Genomic DNA, 12088 nt, shown 5'->3' on the forward strand with positions numbered 1-12088 from the left:
GAAACTTGCCTTCCTCCGTGCCCTCTGCACGAGCTCATTGTTGTGTTTCGGTTTCGGTTCAGTATTGCACTGTATAAATGCCATGGGGCGCCGCTCTGGCATTCCTGTTTTACCCAGGCGACGTGTAAATAAGAGTGTGTGGAGAGTACTCGTCGAGTGCGGACGTTTCTTCTGCTTCGGCGCTTCGCGCCAAACCGCGTGTTCGGGTTGGCTGGCGTCCCCGCCGGTCGCGTTGGTCACCGCCGGTCTTCGCCTGCTGCTGCGCCGGGACTACCAGCCCGCTACACAGCACTCATGTTTCCCGACGTATTGCCAGATGGCGTCCATATCTCACCCAGCGCCTGTTCTATCGTCTTTTACGCGGCCAATTTTTTATTTATTTATTTAGTGCCATTCTGTGCGGCGATGCCAAGGAGCATTACGGCAGAACCTGAAAAAAAGATTTCTAACGTGCATTTCAAATCACACTTGCCAGGCAGCAGCAGGTATTCAACAACACTGGATTTTTTTATACGTTACATAAATTTCAGAAACATCACTGTTTGCCACAAACCCATGCTAAACGGTGGTGAAAAAATGCTACATTCGTCCTTTCAGGCAGTATGAAAAACAAACTTTTATGTGATCGATCGCATGCAGTCAATTGAGTGTATCACCTACGTTTATTAGTGTTTTATAATTGATTTTATTACACTTGGTAGTGAAAGAGTGGTCCGTGCCTGAACAGCAACGCCACCAGTGTCAGCTCGTGGTAGATAGTGAATTACACCCGCTTGATAAAACACGCCGCTCGATGTGGCAATGGGAGGGACAGCTAACCAGCTCAGACCAGGCGGGCAGCAGTCTTCATAAACCAGGTCAAAGGTGCTGCCGAAGCCAGTGGGAACCCTCGACTGCAGAGGGCTTCCAACGATTCCACCAAAATTGTTATGAAAAATAACTGTCCTCTCTCATTCTCTCTCGCCCTCTACAAACAGGAAACGGCGTCTTGGTCCTCGGCAGAGAAGTACGTTGAGATTTAAGCAGAACTCGCCGTTTCGTTGTAGGTCACTTAATGAATCACTGCATTATAACCCCATTACATTTGAATTCCAACGTGCACGCTGGATGTGCGTAAGCAGTTTTATTTCTCCGAGCTCAAACAATGTTGTGAGTATTGTGTACATAAGTTGCATTTGGGGAAAGAAAGCAGCCTTGCACGTAGAGCACTTAATGAATCACTGCATTGTAACTTCATTACATTTGAATTCCAAGTGCACGCTGGATGTGCGTAAGCCGTTTTATTTATCCGAGCTCAAACAATGTTGTGAATATTGTGTACATAAGTTGCATTTGGGGAAAGAAATCAGCCTTGCACTTGAGGTAGCGACCAAACAACTTAGGCGTCTATTAACGGCAGCAGGACTACATCCTGTGGAGGTTGCCAGTTAAGTGGCACGTAGGACGCGGTCCTTTTGATTCTTACATACCGCTGTATAGGTGGCGACGTGAGCGGCCATGGCTGCTCAGTGACACTTTCCGATTACTCTAACAGCGGCCAGACATAACAGTAAACACGAATTAAAACGAACTTCATTGCCTGCTAGTGCATCTGTGACCAAGAAGTTATATGGAAGACAGGCGTATAAGATCGAATAACTAAAGAAACAATAGGACAATAAATAAATCACGCATGCGCTTAACTACAACGAGAAACCACAAAATACGGCACGCACTTTTCGAGTTCTCTCAGTAAGGCTTAAGAGCAGCTGTTAAAGGTGGGCATGCAGCACAGCAAATTCTATGCAGAATTCCAAGGAGGTTAAAATAAAATTTGCTGGAGTGGAGGAGGCGCCCCTCAGCTGAAGCCGCGCGCCGCCATCTTGCCATAGGCAGAAGGCGCGCCTTCCGCAACGCATGCTGCAGCGGCCGCATAGATGTTCCAGATGTTTTCTGGCGTGGTGGCGTCCGGACGCTGTGGGGTACATCGTGCATTGCGTACGGCTATATAAATCGAGCGAAAAGGTACTCTGGGATGTAGTTTCAGTAAGCAGAACATTTCGATCTTGATGAAAACTTCTCTGTATGCCGGAACACATGCTGACAGCTCGCAATCTGTCTTAAGTTCACGTCTGACGGTCATTCTTTTTTCCTAACCGGTTTCTTAAGGAGCCAGACGTTCGAAGCACGTCGGGGTAGGCTGTTTGACGGGAAGTCTGGAAGCCGAAAGACGGCGATCACATATGGTAGAAGCACGTCTCACCGAATTGATTCGACCGGACTAGGCTGCGACCGGGGAGTTGTCCGACTGTGCTTGACGCATTTGTAAAACACTTGCAAAACCCAGTGATACACATTCTTGTGCTTTCTGATGCCACTGGTGCAGAGCGCGAAATTGAAAAGTACGCACCGTTTGGTATTCGTTGAAATTATATATAAATAGGCGACTCCCTAGATTTCGTTATCGCTTGCCCTGTTGTGTTATAAAAGGGTAGCTCGCAACTACGAGGTAAAGTAACGTCATTTGGGCAATACACGAGGACCTGTTTTTTTCTTACATTCGTGCCGTTTTTTTCGTCATTTGTATTTGCTTCATGCAGTGCAGCGAGTAAAACCAGTAGGTCTCAACTGCGCAGTGCTCGTTCCAGCTGCAAATGAAGCGACCTAACCGAGGCCCCGGGGTACTCCGGCCGTTATATGTGTTCAAACGGAAAAAAAAATTGTAGAAGATGTGACAGTTGCATCACTTACACGGCAGCATTACGAAGAAATGCTTCATGTTTCCCAAGGGCAGATAAAACAGCTCAAGATGAAAATTCTGCAGCAGAAAAATTGCAGACTGACCAAAAAGATCGAGGCTCGATCCTCAAGCGATAATAAAGGAGATCAAGGGTCAAAAGCTCATGTCTGAGTAGGGCAGGAGGATGTTCGCTGCAGCATTCCCCCATATATACAGCAACCCCTCCACAGGGCACGAAAAGACCAGAAAGGCACGTATGCATCCGAGCTGCGGGCGTTTGCGTTAATGCTGCACTTCTATTCTCTATCAGCTTATGAGTATGTACGCTCGAAGTTTTAATCTCTCAGCAGAGCGCACTATACGAGAACGGTATACAGAATTCCATCACGGGAAATGCTGGCTTCACAGATGAGTCACTGTCTCGAAAAAGCTAGCCCAATGCCGCACAAAAACTCTGTACTGTACTTCGATTGTTGATGGCAAATGAGGAAACATATGTTGAGATTGTGGGCGACTAAGATGTTAGATATGTGGACTTTGGGACTGGAATGCGTGATGACAGACTGCATGCATGCCTATATGCTCGTTGGCTTAAACTTGAGACTTAGGATGCCACTTGGGCGTTTTTAATTGTTTCATTGACAGGATAAGAGAGAGCCGAGCCAACGAAATAGTATCGAAAAGCTATATATCTATTGAAACAGTGTCGACTGCAAGCTGAGTGCCCATATTTGATGCACGTCCATGTAAAGCCAAAGCTATTGGTTTTGGAGGTTTTGAACTTGTCTTGAGAAAAGAAATGGCTTTCAGGCATTGATGAGCATATCCTTGAGTGGTGCTATGGACACCAACATTTATATTCCGCTCAAATAATGTGGCCGAACTCTACATACGAATAAGACTCCGTCACATGACGAATTAAATAAACAGGAAAATGAGTGCCGAGAAGTGAGGTGTGCTCTTACGAGGATGATTATTTTTAAAAACCAGTAATACATGCCCTTCTTCGGTGTGCATGCTTATAAGGAAAACGCCAAAAGAAACAGCATAAAACTGACTGCATTCTTATCTGCCATATGGCTTCTTACTCTTGACAACTTCACCCTTAATCCTCGCCATAACCGTTAAAAACCACGGAGAGGCGGCGGAGAGGCCTATGGCAAGATGGCCGCCGCGCGCGCGGCGCGGCTTCACTGCGGCCCATTGGTAAGTATAGGCGGCCTCCACTCCAGCAAGTTTTATTTAAACCTCCTTGCAGAATTCCTACGTCTGCAACTAATCCTTAACAGGGACCCAAACGGTGTTCCGATGTACTACCAAGAACTCTCGTAGACCGTAAGCTACTCTACAAAAGCGGTACGCTCCTGCTCCCACGTTGAAACTCACAGAATCGTACTTTAAAACATTTATATGCATGCATCATAACATCCACAGTTATCTATTTCTGCGATTTCGTGTATTTCCCGTATAAAATACTAAACCGCCACTCTGAAGAGCCCATGCTCTACGCGGTAGATGGGCCGGTGGCGTGCGCGTCCGAGGTGTCTCGACGCAGCCCGTTCTTCCTGTGGTGGCTGAGCACGAAACGATCCTCCCACGGGCTGTAGCCCAGGTGCAGCGGGAGGCGCTTGCGCGAAGCCGGCACCACGTCCGCGGTCGGGCACTCCTCGCGCCCGAACACTGAGCCAGGGTGCCCAGGAGCATGGGCTCCAGCTCGTAAACGCTCAGCTTCCTCGGTGAAACTCGGACTCGCTGCACCGCACGGGAACGCCGCGAGGTCCATGTCTTTGGCAGCTCCGTGACCGTCTCCACCGTCGACCGAGCTGCCTTCCTGCACCGGTACATTGCTGTCCTTGGAAGAGCGCGGTTCGTCTCCTGCAGAAGCGAGCAAATTCTCAGTGTGAAATCGGCGCAAATAAAAAAAAACAGCGAATCCAACATACACACTATTGCAATTCACACCCAGCGACAGTGCTTCGCACATCCTCTTTCATCCCACTCTGTGTTCCGCACGATGCGACGTTCCTGTATGGGCGACTTCACACAATTTCTGCAAATTGGGTATTAACGTCCACGACGTCGACTATCTTTACATCAAAGCTTGTATCAAGAACATCCATTAGCTGTAGGCTATAACCGGAAGTGGTGTGTAGATAGACAGAAAAGCCGGACCAGCAATGAAAGCCGGAAGTCCGCGAGTATGTAGAAACAGGAGGTGAATTGTAGACCAGTAGTTGACATCGGAAACGCGTTCCCAGAAGTCACTTGGCTGACCGAAAGTGGCATAACGGAAGTTGGGCATGACGGGTCATCCTAATAGCTAGTGAGGCTTGACAGGGACCAGTGTGACCTATTCGGCAAGATGACAGCAGTAGCGCAACCAACGACGGTAACGAAAACCCGAAGAGAGTCGCAAGGAAACTATCGCTTTAATGTAATAAAGGCGTTAAGACAAACCACAGAGCTTCAGTATGAGCGAGGAAGTGAGTGACTCTAATGAATCCATCTGCCTAGCACTCACAGCTCCGATCTAGTTAAGTGCAAACGTCGAAATGTGACATCAGTACAACTTTATAGAGATCTTCGCTACCTTGATCTTCCGGATTCTTGCTCTTCGGTCTGGTCCTATGCTGCCCCCTGGTGCCAATGTCAGCACCTTCAGCGTTGTCCGAAGGCAAGTCAGGCGCGGAATTGCCTCCAGTGGCTTCCTGTCCATCCGGATTGGGCTGCAGTGTCGTGGCCTTCGTGTCACTATCGCCTTCCTCCTTGCGACCATTCTCGCGCAACTGTGCCACGAAGGAGAGCATAATGAAAAATATGTCATGCCGATAGATTACGAAACACGCGAATGGAATCATGCAGTGCTGAGCAGTGGCAAGTGCAATTAGCAAGATTAATATATACTAACATTTAGGAAATGTCATAGGGTCCCGACAGTATTAACTGCGGTTGTTTGTTTGCCTGCTGCTGCTATCGATCACCGCAGACCAAACGCGACTTCCTTAAGGTTGCCCTACCTTTTAACGGCATGAGACGTAGCCATCGCTTATACATGCGTTCCTGTTTTCTGTGACTTCGTTCCACGTGCCGCTAAATATGTTTCGTGGTTCTCGCGATCTGCAGAAGGTTTGATAATTCATTTGTTTATTTGTTATAAAGATATGATTCCTGCTCTCAGGTGTGCTTCGGTATTCCTAATGGCGATGCCACAATCTCATCTGAAAGTTTTGCCAAGTATGGCTTTCCGTGCAGGCCGATCAACCGAGCTGGCATAAGAAGCCGTGGATAACGTGGTGGCTAATAGAGTATTGGCAGAATGGCATCGAAAATATAAACTATGGTCATGAAAGAAAATCAGTCATGAGTATTACACCCTTGTTACTGTTTCAGGCATTGTCATCTGCAACCCCACTTTACGAATGTGCTTTTGAGAGTGTCTAGGCTTCATGAATATAATTTATAACATAAGGTTTTATAAATAGAGGATTAATAAGTGGCTGGCTTGGGAATAACATTTACTGCATCGTTCCGTCTGATCTATCGCCCCAAACGACCGACGAATTTTCTAGCCTCTTGCCACGATGGCATGCCTAACAGGTACCAGACCTAGGACGCGTTAGTCGAGAACGCGACGCGTAATGGTTCGCAATTGAGAAGCTGAAAGCAACGCCATTACTGCAGGCGCAGGCCTCCGCCAAAGACAACTCGAAGCTGGACAACTACTAAGAAGGTAACCAACAGGTTTATGAAATTCCGAGAAGCTGGAACGCCGCGAACCCATAAACTGCATTATTCGCAGCACGGATCACAGATTCGCGATACGATTTACACGAAAACTTTTCAGTTTCTCGTGTACTGCGGGTGAACAGCTATTGTTTTCTGGTCTGTTTCTTCACTGTGCGCGTACTCTTGAGCCTCTGTGATCTTTGCAATCCGGTCGCAAGTCGCCCGACAAGTTTCTCTAGTATGGCAATTTTGAGGTGTAAGGGTAGGGTGCCCGTGGTGCTCAGTCGCAAAGGCTTCACATACCCCTAGTTCCCAACTCACCTTATTCCACTCTAGTGTAATACCCAGCACCTCATCTCGCCTCTTTTTCTGTTCATGCATATAAGGCCCTTGCGGAATGCCGTTGGTAACTTGGATACCGTGGGCCAGGTCGCCGAGGTGCTGGTGGGTAGTAAGAAAGTACAGCTGTCGCACTTTCTTGGAATACGTCTTTCAGTTTCATTAAAAGGTGAACTTATCCGAAGAAGAGATAAACCATGATTACTTCGCAACGGAACCCACCGCCTCTGATACTTCAATAGAGACTTGGGGTATGCGGTGACGGCTTACCATTTACTATTACTCGTTAGTCACGATTTCATATCTCTTTCTGCTATGTACAGGCGACACCTGCAAGGGGACTGACTCGTACAAACTATCCGAGAACGTGTCTTAGCAAGGGCTAGCAATTGCAAAGCGGCATGCGTGCCTTGACTCCGTTCCAGATGGCGAAGAGGTGTCCCTTTGACCAGGCAGTGGTGATTGTTGGAATGATCGTGAAGGGAACCAGGTAGAGCAGCGCCGGCTGAGCGTTCCTCATCAGCTCCAAGGCTAAGAACGTGGCCACCATGCCCATGCCGTACGCTGCGTGTACAACACGCGTTGCACGTGACAAATTCTTCGAGACTGGGATTTTTTGGTCCGTACGGACTTTCATACTGTGACTGCGTAGAATAATTTTAAGCTAAATCTGGTCTCTCGCAGTGCTGCATGCTAATTTTGCTGGCGCGTGTCTGGATTCATAGTTAATTGAGCGCTTAAAGGGACACGTAAAGAGAAACAATGAATCGGTTTAGATCAATACATTCTCCTCTGAAAACTCTAACGTCGTTAATTTGCCATCATAGGCTTATTAATAGAGGAGAAAATCAAGTTCACAGTTTCATCTTTAAATTTCGCGCCGAAATCTCCCCGCGTGACGTCACGAATTTCAAAGTGTATTTATCGTGTTTTGGCGCCATTGGCTCAACAAAATTACTCCAAACTTGGTATGTTAAGTTTATGGCTCCCTCAGCGGACACTATACTTCATTTTTACCGATTAGGAACTACGCAGTCCCTAGTAGCGCCGTCAAAACATGTGACGTCACGGCGAATGGTGCGGAAAGTTCAAGGTGGCGTGGCCACCAACATTTCGTTTTTGCGCGTTTTCTCGCTTACTAAGCGTCTTCTCGCAGCAAGCGTGGTGTTTTTGGTATCGTGAAAGAGTACTTTAGTAATATGAGGAAAATAGTTTTGCTCTTTAGTGTCCCTTTAAGAGACCTTTTTTTGGGTGAGTTGGTGTACGTTCGTACTTGCTTTTAAGGCGCCAGAGAATAAAATCACAAGGATGCTCTGTCCATGTCCTTTCTCGTGAATGTGCTCTTTCGCGCCTTAAAAGCAAATATTAATTGACTGCGCGCGAAAAGCTCTTCCACAGTGCACGTGCTTTATCGAAAAGCGTGCTTTATCGAAAAGCGTCGAATCTCATTCCGTGAATACGCCTCACGTTGCATTCGCCTGAACCATATAAGCGCTATGGTCAACATGCCGTCGAGAAAACCAAGAACACATAATAATATTATCTGGGATTTAACGTCCCAAAACCACTATATTAAACACGTGCCGGCCAGAACTCGTGCATGTGGTACGCATGAAGCCCTATGTCACCGCCTGACTGTGCGCTTCCATAAAACGGTGGTTCTGGTTTAGCATCGGGCCGATGCTCTGTTAAGGAGAGGCAAGTGACACGTGTTTAAACATAAACGACGATGACGATGGTGAGGTTTCACAGACTCCGGCTAGTGGGACAGTAGCTTTCGGTGTGAAAGACGAGGAAGACGTTTTTCTGTTCAGCTGATTTCAACACGCTCCTTCTCTGTCGCAAGTTGTCCTTCTTGTTTGTCCGCGTTGCACCGCGACAGTATGATTATGAGAGACGCCGTAGTGGATGGCTCCGGAAATTTAGACCAGCTGGGGTTTTTTAACGTGCACCTAAATCTAAGCACACAGGCCTCAAACACTTTCGCCTCCATCGAAAATGCAGCCGCCGCGGCCGGGATTCGATCCCGTGACCTTCGGGTCAGCAGTCGAGTGCCATAACCACTAGACCATGGCGGAGCAACGAAGAACACAGGCGAAACGTCAAGGCTTTAACTCTAGGCTGGCGTATTTCCTAAACATAGCGTCATAGCCTTTGCGCCTTCGACATCATCTGTTTGTTCTATCAAACTATAAGGACAGAAACTGTCCTGCCATGTTTATTTTGTTTTTATATATATATACACCAGTGAAACGTTTCTCACAAGTACAAGTGATACTTACAAACGCACGCAATATAGAAGTAAAATCTTCTGCCCAATGCGAACAGGTCGAATGTGTGGCAGTAGGATATCAGCAGACCTGGAAGAGGCAGGGCATTTCGGTGAACAACTGAGACCTAAGGAATGCTAACAAAACATGCTGAGAACCTTGTGTTACGCTTCTTAAGGGCAAGCTGTAAGCTCACTTATCTTTCATGCGAAATTTGTGCGAGTCGTTGACTATTGGCAGTAATGCAATTAGACTAACGGGATTACAATAATTAACTTTACTGAATTAGTAATTTAATGAATTACTTTGATGGGCTAGTAATTTAGAAATTAGAAGAATTACTTTAAGCTGGTAAGTTCAAGAAATTTACTTAATACATTCGCAATCACTTCAATCTAAAACATGGCATGTCCGGCTCGCTTATGGCATAAAAAAACGACTGTCAAAGAAATGGAAAATAACAACGACAGCTTAATTCTAGCGCTGAACCTGAAGTGTGGCAAGGTGTACAAAGATCTCCGAGATGGCAGTGTATATGTTCTGTAAATATAGTATACATGACTTGTGCGTGAATGATAAACATTAACGTAATTTCATTAACTTTCAAAAGTAATAGTGATGTCATTATTTTCAGGCAGCTGTAATTTGCAATGCAGTTAAATTAAATTTGAAAATTTTTAGAAAAGTAGTTATTAGAGTAATTTAATTACATTTTAGGAGCAATTTTTCTATCTCTGCTGGCAAAAGGAAAACGCTCCACTGACGAGTATTTGTTAATCTAGATCGTTCGCACAAGCGCATAAACATGAGTGATGAAAGGCAACCTGAAGCATGAAGTCACGGTAAACTGCATTTTGGACATTCAATTTCTGATGACCGTTATTAGAGCTGTCCGACACTCGACATCTCGCCCCTTGCCTGGCGCCAGAATGTCCCCAAGGCCCAAGATGGAGAACTTCATCTGGAAGCACTTGGAGTAGCCACTTCGGTAGATCCTGGGGAACTTGATCACCATTGGCAGCACCTCCTTCACTCCAGCACCCTTGGCCACTTCGACCATCACGCTTTCACGGTTCTGCGATGGTGGAAATTGCAACACTCGTTCCTCTAGTTACGAATGTTTTCTTACGAATGTTTTCTAGTTACGAATATTTTCTGATACCAAGTGTTGTAGTGTGTGATTACATATTTTCAATGAAAATGCATTGTATTATTCCTAATTTTTTTGTTTTCTTCCATCACTCTAATTTTGTTTCCTTGGTGTTTCTCTGCCCTGTTTATGCACCCTGTTTAATAGCCTGTCACTTTGTCTTTCTCATTGTCATTTTGGTTTTTCATTATATATGTTCAGCACCGTCTGCTGTAAACGCGCCGAAGTGCTGCATTTTGGGGGGCCGGAGCTGGTCAAGCTGCTCGTCGGTTTTAGATGCGAAGTATCTTATGGCGGAGTTCAATCCGGTGGTGGTGGTGTGCGGCGTGACCACCCTTACTGCGCATGCGCATACCCTCTCCCCTTCCCCTCTCCATTTCCCCTCTCCACTTTCCCTCTGCCCTCCCCCATTCCACTCTTCCTCTGAAACGCGGGCTAGACAGGCCGAAATTCTCTCCTGCGCAACGCCGCGATGAGCACCATCGCATGCGCGTCCCCTCCCCCTCTCCCTCCTCTCCTACGCTGCCCCCCTCTGCACGCCTGCCGACCGCGTTCCCCGCTCGCCCTGTGAGAATTAACGGCCAGGCTAGAGGGAAGACAAGACGCGCGTAGCGTTCCTCTTCACGTTCCACGACGCGAGGTCGGTAGCATGCCCAAAAAACGCCAACGGAACGCGATCGTGCAAGTGCTCCGGCTTCGCATCGCTTCATGGTCCCCTTTAGCGGGAAATGGTGTATTTTTTTTTCTTCCTGCCTCTCTCATCTTATGCTTGATGAAAAATAAAGGACCTATCATCATTATTATTATTATTATAAATACATTGGAGAGCAATTTCTTTGTTTCCTAGGTTATCCCCACCTCTGGCGTTTTTATTCCTTACATTTTGGTTCTTCGTGCGGTCTATTCCGTATCCTAAGAAATATTCATGCGTCAAAATTAATTTAGCCAGCCGATTACGTAATTCCGTTTAGCCTCTCATAACAGGCGTATTTTGGTTACCGTATTTGCACCATTCTAACGCGCACTGCTTTTCGTGAAGTGTTACCCTAAATTTCGTGTGCGCGTTACATTCTGGCTCAAAAGCAGAATTGGCATCGTTATCGTTTAAATTTTTTAAATGTAAAATTAAATGAGCGTTACAAATTGGCGGCGTGCTAGAATCGTGCAAGTACGGAATGCTGGATGCCGGAATATCTTTAGTGGTGCGGTTAGAACTCTTTGTAAACTTCACGCACATTTCGGTTTGCCCCTCTGCCATTAGATAAACTCGTTCACAGCAGCTCGAGTCGTTGGGAAGTCCAGGCACTAATGCGTGAAGCGTAGGACTGCTGTGCCAAGCTAGCCGCATCCGAAGACAAGTGTCGTGTCATATGCAGTGGGTATGGGAGTATATAGAGAATTTTTCACGCAAACTCGAGTAAATCGGTATGTATGGCCCTATCCCGTTAAACACTTTCGATTAACGAGAATTAACAGACAATCAAGCCAAGAAAAGTATACGGGGATGTTATTTGTAATGATTATTATGTAAATGTGAATAAATTAAAGTGCACGAAAAGATAACTGGCGCCGGTAGGTACCGAATTTATCTTTTCGTCCACTTCAACTTCACATTTCTATCACAATTTCTATAAATAAGATGCCCTATACTTTCGTTCGCTTGATTGTCTGTTAGTTCTCGCTAATGCTGTGTCTAAGAAAGAAAAAGCAGCCCTAAATATTCCCCTTGTTTCGCTTAAACTCCTTCGAGTAATTTATCCGGTGTCAGACGGAATCGAACCCGCGCCGTATATATTCAAACAAACTGGAGTATCTACAGCACTTCCACCAATTACACGGAGCCGTTTGTTACAGCGACACCACATGCTACAATAATAGGTTTCT

At 46.3% G+C, this 12088-nt stretch overlaps 1 protein-coding gene across 1 annotated transcript in view; it reads right to left on the reverse strand.

Moving 5' to 3' along the window:
• Window positions 1-4223: 4223 nt before the first annotated feature.
• Window positions 4224-12088, reverse strand: part of LOC119391677 (signal peptide peptidase-like 2B) — a 17886-nt gene continuing 10021 nt past the window's right edge. The window contains exons 6-10 of the mRNA XM_049415367.1: window positions 9973-10129; window positions 7194-7348; window positions 6767-6886; window positions 5310-5505; window positions 4224-4594 (exon numbers count right to left, since the gene is read on the reverse strand). Coding sequence (XP_049271324.1) covers window positions 4224-4594; window positions 5310-5505; window positions 6767-6886; window positions 7194-7348; window positions 9973-10129 — 999 coding nt within the window. The remainder of the gene's footprint in view (window positions 4595-5309; window positions 5506-6766; window positions 6887-7193; window positions 7349-9972; window positions 10130-12088) is intronic.

This window comes from Rhipicephalus sanguineus, chromosome 4, assembly GCF_013339695.2.
Source record: "Rhipicephalus sanguineus isolate Rsan-2018 chromosome 4, BIME_Rsan_1.4, whole genome shotgun sequence".
Taxonomy (NCBI): domain Eukaryota; kingdom Metazoa; phylum Arthropoda; class Arachnida; order Ixodida; family Ixodidae; genus Rhipicephalus; species Rhipicephalus sanguineus.